General features: G+C 35.7%; 1 protein-coding gene across 7 annotated transcripts in view; it reads left to right on the forward strand.

Annotated features, from left to right (window-relative positions):
• PLPPR5 (phospholipid phosphatase related 5) overlaps window positions 1-9,838 on the forward strand; it is a 116,872-nt gene extending 107,034 nt beyond the window's left edge. For 5 of the 7 annotated variants that reach the window (XR_010588601.2, XM_045366805.3, XM_005542623.5 and 2 more), the window contains one exon: window positions 6,986-9,838. Coding sequence is in view for 2 of the 7 variants with exons in the window: in XM_005542623.5 (XP_005542680.1) it covers window positions 6,986-7,018 (33 nt within the window). In the remaining 5 variants the exon portion in view is untranslated. The remainder of the gene's footprint in view (window positions 1-6,985) is intronic. The other 2 variants (XM_015432347.4, XM_045366811.3) reach the window with 2 other exon arrangements.
• Window positions 9,839-12,781: the final 2,943 nt, after the last annotated feature.

Raw genomic sequence — 12,781 nt, forward strand, 5'->3', positions numbered from 1 at the left:
TAAATTAGTAGTCAGGAAGTTTCCTCATGGCCAAAGAAACCTTGTTGTGTGAGGGAGGTAAGACAGGAGGTAAGTTGGGATTTTACATTTCAAACATGATTACTGATTGAGAATATAGCTATGGATATGGGATAGAAGTGTGGTAGAGAGGAAGGTTATTATAGTTGAGGAAGTTAACAAACTTAGAAGACAAATACCATGAACACATTAGTATTAATAGACTTCCATGAAATTTCATGTCAGTACATTTGGGAAACATTGAGTTAAAGTGAAACAAACAATTAGCTGGGTGTGGTGGTGTGCACCTGTAATCCCAGCTACTTGGGAAGCTGAGGCAGGAGAATCGCTTGAACCCAGGAGGCAGAGTTTGCAGTGATCTGAGATATTGCCACCGCACTACAGCCTGGGTGACAGAGCAAGATGCCATCTCAAAGAAAAGATTGAAACAGGTATTTGCTGAAGGTCTTCTTAACACCTTTATGCATTGTGCAGCTTTAAGCATGACATATAATGTGCAGTTAATGTCAAAAGGCTTGAATTCAAAGATGTACTTTTTGGAATTATTCAAGTTCACTGATTTTTTTAAGCAATACTCTTTTGCCACTGAAAGGATAGCATCTTAAAGAAGGAATTGATTTTACATCCCAGATAATGCTTACTTCATTAATCACTTTTCTTTAACTTTAGGCCGTGGTACTCAGACTGGCATAAAAGACAATCCATTGCTTGTGGCATTTGCAAAAAAGAGAAGATATCTGGGTTTCACACCAAGACATTCTGATCCAGAAGGCCTGGGCTTGGGCCCCAGGAGTTGTACTACATCAGGCATATCAGATGATCTGGATTTAGAGCCAGCACTTGATCTGGATACAGCTGGGCCTGCAGAACCTCTCACACAGTGGTTCTCAATATTGGCTGTATATTACAATCATCCAGAGAGCCTTTAAAAATTCCAGTAACCAGGCCATGCCTCATACCAATTAAATCCTGGTCTCTGGGGTTGCATCAGTATTTTCTTAAAGATCCTGATGATTCCAGCATGAAGCCACAGTAGAGAATCAGTGCCTCTAAAGATTTGGTGTGAAAAGCCTTAAGCTTCTTTGGCTTCTCAGGACTTGGAAATACTTCATAAGATCTGTAGCTAATGCTCTCGTAAAACTGGGCCTGCCTCTGATTTAATTATCAGAGAAAGCTGCCTAGAGATTCTTTCAGAAGGTAGCTGTGTTAGCTCTTTTCTCTGAATAGTAAAAAAAAAAAAAAAAAAAAAAAAAAAAGAAACTTCTTAATGGAAACAAAACTCTGAACCAATATAAAACTCTGAACTGAAACAGAACCACTATATAGAAAGGTTAAAAATCCCCCCAAAAAGTCACCTTTCCCAAGAAAACTTTGGTTCTGTCCCATGATAGCTTTTATGTCTCCAGCTTCTTAAAACAACAAGAAATTGCTGAACATAAATTTTAGAATCAGTTTCACAGCTTCAAATCTGAATTTAACCAATGTCGTCTTAAATGGTTTTAACATTGTTTCTCTTTACTAAAATACCAACTTCACAAGCTAGCAGAAGGAAAACAATGTGACAAAGTAGAACCTTCCAACACATACTCCATATACTCTGCTTTTTTCCTCTCTTCTGCTCACTTTCCCTTCTTTAAAGGACACAATGAAGGCAGCAAATGAATGAGTTAAAGAAGCAAATCGCAAAATAAACAGGGACAATATTCGAGATCATGACATCCACCTATCTTTTCCTGATGCAATGTAGGCTATGTCAGAATTGTTGATTAATTTATTGGACCATGATTCCTTCTCCAGAATCCTTAGTGTCAGATGCTTTTACAGAATTCAAAATATTTTATATTTTAGGAATATGCATATTCGGTTATACAAGCAGTGTCTGGAGCAACAATTGTAATCACAGATGAGAATTTCTGCAGCAAAACAGTGTGTAAATTGCCTCACAACAGATCAGGTTTTGCCACCAAATTAGTTTGCACCAATCTTAAAAGAAACATTTTTTGGGTTTTAAAGTTTGTTTGGATATGAGCATTGCAGATCGGTAGAATAGTGTATTTTATATTCAGATAGTGAGCTTTATTTGTAAAATTCTAACCAATTAAAAATTATTTATTTATTTTACTTTTTCTTTTTTTAACTTTCCTTTTTAGCTTGTGACTTTTATTAGTAACTATAAATAAATGATGAATATGTTTGAGTAGGGACAGGGACCCTTGTGTATATAATCCCATTTAATCTTAATACAAATCCATTCAAAAAGTATGTATTCTTACCTCTATTTCACAGATGAGAAAGCTGGGTCTGTGAAAGGTTAAATTGCTTGCTAAAGTTTCAGTTGTGATGGAGACCACATTTAAACGCTTGACATTCAGACGACTTGACTGCAAAGACCACTGTACCACACAGCTTCCTCAGCAACAGAGTCAGAGACATAAATCATTGCATGAAAGACAGATGCACAGATCCCATTTTATGTTTAGGTTAAAAACCTATGCTGATCGTTGATAGCCTCTCCTATTCAAACACAAAAGCTTTTTATCATCAATCATCTTGAAAGAATGCAACTGGAATAATATTTAATCTCGGCATTTGGCCTAACAATGTAACAACATAGAACTTTAAATAAACTAGTACTTTGAATAAATTAAGTCAATGTTTAAATAAACATTTAAGTAATATGTAAAACACCTTTTGTAGGTGTGCCGAAATCAACCTATTGAGAATGGTGAAGAAGCACATTCACAGGAAAGGTCTTTTAAAGACTGTCTTGCCAGGCTCTTCAGCTGGATAATGGGAATAAGCCACTGTGAACACCTTCAATTAAGGCAATAAACGTATGTGCGCTGGAGCGCACTGGTGTTGGAATTGGGTTGCAAAGCTAAGACAAATGCAGAAAAATGTGTCCTTCTGTGCAGGTTTTCCTTACAACCAAAAGCAATATAGGAACTAGAGCTTTTGGTTGCTGCTGCTGTTATTATTATTAATCTTTCAAATACATGTTATTTTTCCATCATTAATATGAATTTAGCATTCCTTAACTAAGAAGCCATTAACAATGGCATTTTGCTTGTATTCCTATAGCTGTAATTCCAAACACTTCCCTGGAGTGCTCTTTTTGCATTTTCCCACATTTTCCCCTGATTTGTTGATTGTTGAGTGACGGATCTTGCCAGATGGCAAGTCATCACCAAAGTTTCACATGATTAATCATGACAGTTTTGTCTTAAGTAACATTTTTTAAAATTACAGACTGTATTTTCTATGTGGAGGTATAGAATAAATAGTAAAACAGAGATTTTCATGCAGAACTTAGAGCTTTTAAAAATGGACATGCTATAGAGACTTTCAAGTTTATTAAATTTAAGTATCCAGTACAACTTTCCAGAAACAAAGTGTTTACTTTCCCTTGTGACCCCTGCACTCAAGGATCAGACTCTATTTTGCTCACTGGTTTGCTGTGCACCTGAGTGAACACTTTCTAATGGATGCTTCATGTAGCATATTCTAATCTTCAGCTATTTGGAGTCAAGCTTTGTCATCTCCATGGTAAGCCTCTGTTAATGTAATTGCAGAAGGTACCAGGAATTGTGACAGTACATTTTATGACCACTTTCATCTCGTGATTCTGAATAGAACTTTTAAGCATGAGTTTTTTGGTTTGCCTACCGCTTTTTTGCACTATCATCTAATAAGATTTAGTGTTGCATATTAAGAATTTAGCCATGTTGAAAAAGAAAAACACTTGGTCGACTACTTTGCCTCGTAGGCAGTCCATTTCTCAAGACAACAATCTGAAAATATTAAACACAATTCTGGTTTTCCATGTTACTGGGAAAAATGCTGCTGGGAAGTGAATAGACAATAACTTCCTGCACAGGAATTAGGCCATCTGTATATTTCAAATTATGCATGTACATACACCTTGGTAATGTAAGTTGTATTATGTAGCATCATATAATAGATTCTTACAAAAGGACCTCAAGTAATTATCTTGGCCCTTCTTTAGATTCCTTCAGGGAAAATCACCTCTGTGCCAGAAAAGAATTAAACTTAAAAAAAAAAACAAAACTACTGAGATAAATAATCCATCTCTTTCATTTATGACATAGGTTAATTTGCTCTTAAACAGTAAAGTGAATGAACAGAAGCTCTCTGATATGTCTGCACAATCCTGTCATGTACTATGATTAAATTTCTCCTTAATTTTCTCTTCCTAGGCACAGTCACTTCAGTGTTTTATTTTCATCTGTTTGTCTGCTAACCACAACTACCTTAAAATAATGAGCCCCAAGCAGGATACTTCTAATCCCAGTGAAATAGGAAAAAATGAAGTCATCTCAGAAGTGAAAACTTAAGTGATGTGAAATGGAAAAGCTGCTAATTTGGGGGAGGGGGCAAGAATTTTCCCTAAAATCCTGAGATCTAAAAATGAAGTCAGTCTAGAAATTAACTGTTGTTCTTGTAGTTTAACTTGGTAATATTTTGGCATAGGAAAAGACTAATATGGCTTAAAATTTATGGGCAGTTAAAGGGAGATATCATGATCACTGAAGCATGTGATTTTAAATGCTAAGACTGAATTCCAGTATTTTCTAGATCTCAATAGCTCACCTACAGTTATACATTCCATGCCTCATTATTAAGGTTTCTTAGTCTGTTTTGTGCTGCTATAACAGAATACCACAAACTGGGTAATTTATGAGGAGCTGAAATGTGTCAGCTCAGGATTCCGGAGGCTGGGAGGTCCTAGGTCAAGGTGCTCACACCTTCTTGCCGCATCATAACATAGTGGAAGCACAAAAAGAGGGAACAAGAGAGAAGGGGACTAAACTTGCTTTTTTATAACAAACCCTGACCTATGATAAAGGCATTAATTCATTTATGAGGGCAGAACCCTAGAGGTCTAATCACCTCCCATTAGGCCCCACCTATCAACACTGTTACCTTAGAGATTAAGTTTCCAACATGTGCATTTTAGTGGACACATTAAACCACAGTATAGGGTGACTTTATATTACTATTTGGGACAATCCTCATTTAAGCCTGTTGTCCTTGTGTAGTATTAGCACCCTTTCCCCCCTTCCACATGTCCATATTTAGATGATAAATTATATGGTCACCCTACAGTTATTACAGTTTTCTTTGTCACACTCTCCAGCTTGCACTGTGCACTTGGTTTTTCCTCTATTTCTGTCAAGCTGTGCACTGATCATCAGTGGTTTGCTTCTGATTATTTCTCTGTTTATTAAAGTCCTTTAATGTGTATTTAATTCTGCCTTCCAGATTGGTGGTTGTCCCCTTAAGATCATCTTCAGCAAACTTAATGAGCCTTGCGAACCCTCCCTTCATTATCTGGGTCAATGGGAACACTGAGGCCAATGCCAGTGGCCTTTGGGACACCACCCATGTTCTTTCTTACCTCATTTATTTTCTCTCTACTGCCCCTTATTGACCCTTTTTCTACCCACCAGTTGTCACTGACTGATTAATCTTTAATTTCTATCTTAACGTCTTTCCAGAAATTATGCTGGTCTAGATCCTAGTAAGAAGTGTGATGTTCATGAGGATTTTGTGCTGAAACACTCTATATCAAATTGCATTTTCTCAGTCACTGGTTTCAAGTACCCGTGGGGCCACTGGAAATAAAACTGTGATGTATGATTTCCACAGTTCTTATTGTTTTAATTCAATTATAGTGCATTATATAACTCTGACAAGTCATCTTTACCCTAAAGTCATGCCTGAGCTTTTGTAAGGAAAGCAAAAGAAAACTTAGAGATGAGCTACTGAATGTTCAGGCATTTTCATCATGCATTTTTAAATGGGAAATAAAGTTTCTAAAGTGTTACCAGGAGTTAGTGAAAAACTCAGCATGCTCTGCTCACTCCTGATTCTTACTAATTTTGTTTTTCTCTAGTATTAAGTGGGTCAAGCCTAGAAGATAATGCCCTAAATTGTAATCAGTGAGATTCCTTTTGTGTGGTTTAATATGCCTAAATTCAATGAAAATGAATTTTAATTTTTTTACACACATTTTAAATATGTTTTGATGAATTAAAATACTTAAACTTGAAAAAAGCTACATGTATGTTGAGAAAATTTTATGGCGTACATTCATCATATGAAATTCTGTTTATGATATCATTTATTATAAAAAAGCCAATGCAAAAGCCATACAAAAACTACACAAAACACATTTAAAATGGGTAGTATGATGGTAGAACCCTTTTGTAATGTTGATGTTAGTTGTTGGGGCTGTCAGTCACGTTAGATCTTGACATAAGCCCATATGTAGCATGATTAATTATGTAATAGTAGTTTTTCATTGCAATACTTCAGCAGGCATGACATGGCCTGTTTCATGCCTGAATCTATTTAAATACTAGCCATTCCACAGAGTTTCTTTGTACATAATTCTGTTCCTTTCCAAAAAAAAAAAAAAAAAAAAAAAAAAGGCTCTGTAAAGAATTCTGTGGTAGAGGTAAACAACAGAGACCACAGTCTGGAGTCAGGATTCATGCATCAAAAATGAAGTGTTTAAGTAGATTATTGTCAACTAGCAAATGCCATTTTAGTCAGCATTTCACCACCTTATTCTACACCATCTGTCTCTCAGGGAGCAATTAATCTGAAACTCCAACATGCAGCATTAAAATTCCATTAACACTGAACAGAATATTAACGTGTCTGGCATTGCCATTTTTATCTTTTCAAATTTCAGAGTTAATTTTGAATAAAGCAGATATAACATTTTAATCTATTTGGATAATTAAGATTATTGAATAAAATATGTAATTAGCAGCGAAAATTATGTACTAATACATAAAACTTAGTTTAATAATGCTGGATGTTTTGGCAACTTCAACATTCAGCATATAAGCTAATGATTATTTGTAAAGGTACTACATGTTTTACAAAGCTAATGTTCCCAAGCCTCTCACTTTGTCATTCCTTTTTCTTTTTGCAGAACCACATCACTGCCTTCGCAGAAGTCACATGATATTGAAGCAGATGGTTTTTCACTGCATTGGACATCATCCCTTTTTACCATCCACTCATAACACCCAAAGTTTGTTTGATTGCAAAGGAAGTTTATAACGTTGTTTAATATTTTTTATAATTTTAAAATCAATGTCCACCTATCTGTTTCCCCCACTAGACTGTGAGCTCCTCGAGGGCAGGATTGTCTTTCTTTTTTCTGTGTCCCCAGCACTTACAACAAAGCCTAGCACAAAGTAGGTGTTCAACAAAAGTGTGATGACCAAATGAACAAAATCCTTCAATAAAACATTCACTTTAGTTTCTCACAGAATCACTGCAATTATGTTAAGAGAAACCTCTACATAAATCGTATTTGTATAGAAAACCTATTTTGGGCTAGTTTTTTTTTTTTTTAATTTTCATATATCTAGTCAGCAGTATGCCATGTTTAATTTGAAGTGGACTTTGAAAGTCATGGGGGTTTTTATTTTATTATTCAGCATGACATTATTTCCATTCTAACATTTCAGTGTGTGAAATTCCTTTTAGAAAGTATGTTCTATAGTAAAATAATGTTTCCACATTATATTGTGTTATATTTCACTTAAAATACCATTCATACTATACATTCTAAGACTGGTGCTTCTGCTTTTGAAGGGGAAAATGCCAATTTTTACTGTAATAAGTAATGTATCATAATTAAAAATTATTTATTTGGACTTCCTCTCCTGACAATTGTGGCTTAATTCAAGACTTGTTTTTTGAATGCAGGCAGTATTTAGGATAGCTTAAATCAGGAAATTCAGCACTGGTCCCTTATTATTGAGTAATTTCCCATGAGTAGCAGTGTCTCAAGAGTGGTCAAAGGCTCCATTCTTAGGCTTTTTTACTACTAAAGATTCTACATAATTTAAACGGGAAAGAACTATACCCTGACACATAATTTAAATTATATAAATGCTAGAAATATGGTTAATGTATTTTACTTTGCATTTGTGTAGTACTTTATAGTTTACAAAGTATATTTACACCAACTATTTTATGTAATCCTCATAATAACCTGGTATAAACATGAAGAGTATGGCTTTATTTTTACAGATAAGAAAAATGAAGCCACGACAGGGTAAATAACATGCCAAATCACAAACTAGTAAGAGACATAGTTGATGCCTAAATTCAGGTTTTCTGACCCTGAACTCATATTCCTTTCTAATACAGCACAGCTGTCATCTCATTTTGGACATTGAGGCCTTTCAGAGCTCAGTAGAATCCTGGGCAACTACCTATGGTTCAAAAAATAAAGAAATGCCAGAATACAATTATGAAAGCTCTGCTGTATTTTAAATGTTTGTTTTAAGAATGAACAGTTTGCAAATATACAACTATATAATAATTGTAATCCAGTTTTAAAATAACGAATATCAAGAGTCTAGATGTGAGGCTCTTTGTGAAAGAGAAGCCTAAACTCAACATCTCTCCTTCCACCCTCACCCTCAGGCCCCAGCCTCCACTCAGGAGAGGGCCCAAGGGACATACCTTACATTTAGCATGTGGAATTACAGATTAAAATCACCATTAATATAAGGAAGGCAAACTCCTCAACAATAACTTTGCAGTAATTAAAACTACCCTAAGTAACTTTAGCTTATATGGCAAAGTAACTTTGGCAGTAATTGACTGAAATGAATCTTTCTAAACTTTACAGTACTAAAGAAAGCAAACTTTTAATTGTCTCTGTAATTTCAACAGAGATCAGCAAATAAATATAACCAAAGATTGACCATTACTCCCCAAATAGATTTTATTTGCCCATTTCTATCACGGTGGAAGCTAAAACACTTCTAGTAGAGCCAAAAAGAAAAGAAAATCCAAATTTCTACTAATTTCAGACCTCTAGAGCAATTCAGTCCTGTTGGAAATTTAGAACATGGAGAAACTTTGAATGTCCTGACCCTCTTTAAAGACTTTTTAGGCAATAACAGTAATAGGGAATTCACTTATTGAGAATGAAAGTGAAGGGGGTGATCATAATGTCTTAGAAAGCTAGATTACTAGTAAGGCTTCCAGAGTTTTATCAGTTCTATTGATTGTACATCAGACTTCCAAGGAGCCAACCAGGAATATTTTTCCTGTTGGAAGCCTTGCCTATATATTCCCGTGTCAAGGTTGCTTCTTTGCACCTTGCTAAACCTGATCTGAATGCAAGTGTTATAAATTCTTCAAAAACTCAGATTTAACCCAGAACCAGAGTAAAGTCACCTCTACTATTTACACATCATGGGCTCAAGATTGTACAGTGAGTGATGCTGTCATGAAGAAAATTCAGATGAAAAAGGCAAGATACATGTGAATAAGGCAAAAGCCAGAAAATAGCCCTTATTCATGATGCTATTACTGAGAATAATGAAAATCATATTTCAGAAAACATTAATATGTAAATATGTACATATGTAGGCTAGTAAAAGCAGGCAAACACATATCTTTCTGATAAAGACATCTCCTTTTTATTCTACTTACTTGGGGCCCAGGTCAGTGTAATTTGGTCAACTTGAAAATTTCAGTAGTCTCTGTTTGCATGGCAGAAATTCTGCACATGTTTTATCTGATTCCTATGATAACTTAAAAGGCTCTTTTATGTTAAAAGAGAGGTGAATCTTCTTTGACAGACTTTGTATTTTCCACTTCTAACTGGGCCTCTCTTTTCTCAGGATCTATCCTAGCCAAATATCTCAGTTACATTTACCATACAGTTTCCTTTGTGAAAGAACAGTAGGGGAGGAAATAATTCTCTGCTGTGTATTGTATTTTTCAAATAAAAATTTAAAAATTCAATTGAAAACTGATTTTTGACTTTGTGATATATTGGTCTTGATAGTGGGTAGAGGAATAAGGAATGCTTGTTAATGTGCATGAAAGAATTCTCAGAGTGACTGAAGAATGTTTGGAAATGGATCACAATGGATCAGATTAGACCAGTTCCTTGGACAGCTCAATTACCCTCTGCATCTCGTGGACCATCCTGGGATCTTACTAACGTCCTTATTTCCAAATCACAACTTCCTAGAAACTATTTGAGACACTGAGCGGGTATATGATCCACTGTATAGGCTCACTTCTATGTTGAGCAAAGCATTTAAGATTGGATGTAAATTAGCATATTCCTGCCTCTAAGGCACCATTTATTACATTTTGATTGCATGCTCTAAAAAGTTGCCCTGGAAATATACCAAATGGTTCTATTTATGCTTTGAAAATATTGACCTCAAAATTCGCCAGGCATGGGCTTTCTAATGAATTTTCCAAATTACAGTTCTTTTAGAATATCAATTAAGGGAATTTCCTCCAGACTTTAAGTGAATGAATCTCTTTTAAGAAAAACGAGAGTATTCAAATTACTCTTTCCTGTCCACTTTAGATTATAGTCTGATCTTAGCCTAATAGATCCTCAGGACATGGCCAACATTGAATAAAATAATAAGTCTGCTCTCTTTACCCCAAGTCTTACGAGCCATGAATGGATCATAGCATCTAAATTCTAAACTCAGATTCCTGTCTTTCAAATCTGTGGCCTTGCTCACAAAGGAGCTTCAGATAAGAAAATATAGATGAGTGGACACAACCGCCTTTAGTATTCACAGGAAAACTCAAAGCTTTGTCTCAAAGGTCTCATTCTTTAGACGAGTGATATGGACAGGTGCCATCCTCTGGTATGATTACCTTCATATTATTTCATTTATAAATCTGTTCTCATTTTTGCATGGAAACTTATTGCTTGTAGAAAAAGAATTATTTTTTCTTAGGAGGAGGAAAAATGAAATTTTAATTGAATTTTGTTTTAAAGGAAAACCTTTTCAAAATGGTGAGATGTTTTGAGCATTAATCAGGTATCTCTAGATGTATTGCTCCCTGTCAAGAAGCACTTTCAGCCTTCATTCATTTGGCGTATTTATTGAGTGATCCTGTGAAGCAGATAATTTGCAATGTGCTGACTAAACAGTGCATAGAAGGATCTGGCCTCTGCCCTTCCAGATTGTCCACTTCAGCAGCTCTGGTGATGGAGCTGTAAGAGATCTCTTTTAAGTTCAAGTAGGAGAACTGGCTTGGAGTTAATCTGCTGCTGAGGACTAAAGAAAGGGCATTTTTATAGATTACAACAGCAGCTAGGTTAATTTAAGAAAACAAAAAGCAGTGCCTCCATAAACAGTATTGTATTATTCAACTATTGGTAATTTTTAAGACCCTAAAATTCTATATAATGAGCGTTACTATCCTTCATAAGTCTATGGTTCAGCTGAGTCGCTTTTCTGGTCTGAGCTGAAGTTTTCATGCAGCCATGATCGTGTTGGGAGGCTCTGGCTGATCTTCACTGGGCTGTTCATATATGGGAGTCATCTGGCTGTATGCTGGTCTAGGATGGCTTCTCTTGGAATAACTTCATTTTTCTCTATGTGGTCTCTCAAACTCCAACAGGCTAGGTAGGCTCTTTGGCAGAATGGGCTGAGAGAGTAGAGGCATGCAAGGCAGTAGCACATTGTCACTTGGCCATCTCAGTCAATTGGTCAAGGCAAGTCCCAAGGCCAGCCAGATTTAAGAAGTGAGGGAGGAGCTACAAAGTCACATTACAAAGAGGTGAACACAGAGATGGGTGGAGAACAAGGGCCATTTTTGCATTCAGTATATCATACACTTTTACTGCTGCTAAACTTCTTCAAGCAGTACTCCCCAGAGCAGAGTTGAGTTCCTAACTTGTCCAGTACCGATTTATTCTGATAAACATGAGAAACCCACAAATGACAATAGAAAGCAAGCTTGTTGTAACTGTAAAATACTGGCCATGCCACCAATCACCGAGGACATTCCAAAATGCCTTTGTGATGGTTGTCTAGAGAACTGTCTGTCCAGCACCTGACAGCAACAGGGAGCTTGCTGAAGTTTTGTCTACAAATTTCCTAGATCTTCTTCAATAGGCAATAATGAAGGAAGAGAGCATAATTTTACAAGCAGAAATAAAAATAAAGGAGAAAAACCACCTAGGCAGAAAGAATAGGAAAGTAACTAAAATATAAGATCAGGTTACGACACATTGATTCTATATATGTACCTGTGATGTGAGTGTGTGTATATATATGCATATGCTTGCTTTGTATAATTCTGATTTTTAGAAATTTCAGTTACTATGATTTAGTTAAATAACACTACTCCCCCCAAAACAGCTTTCAAATTTTAGTTACAGCATAATAACTGAGAGTAACGATCCAATGCACAAACTTTGCCGCCAGTTCTTCAGTCCAGAAATCACTATAAAAATAACAAATGCACATATGATTAGTGACCAGTCATCTCACTTCCTTCAAAGTCTTCCAGTGATCTGTCACTGAATATTTGCCGTTCTGTTCATGCACAGACAGCAAAGCATGTATGTGCTGACTCCTTGTCTCCCAGTAATAAATCCACATGACATCTTACAAAAGAATGCATAATTTAAACAGGATCTGGTCAACGAAAATGAAACTACAGCAAAGACAAAAATGTGGCAATACTGAAAGTGAAATTTGAATATTGAATATAAATAGACTTATAAAAGATATAGCGTAGCCAACCTTGGAAATGCTGAAACTACCACCACCATCTGAGAGACTCTAGAAATGCAACCAGAGAAACTCAGTGAAAGTGAGCTTATTGATACAAATGGGAGAAAAGGTTGTGACTGAAAAATATGAAGATATCCTAGAGGAAATAATTCTGACTAAAAAAACTCACATTGAAGGAATTCTTGGAGATA

The sequence above is a fragment of the Macaca fascicularis genome, chromosome 1 (assembly GCF_037993035.2).
Source record: "Macaca fascicularis isolate 582-1 chromosome 1, T2T-MFA8v1.1".
Lineage (NCBI taxonomy): Eukaryota > Metazoa > Chordata > Mammalia > Primates > Cercopithecidae > Macaca > Macaca fascicularis.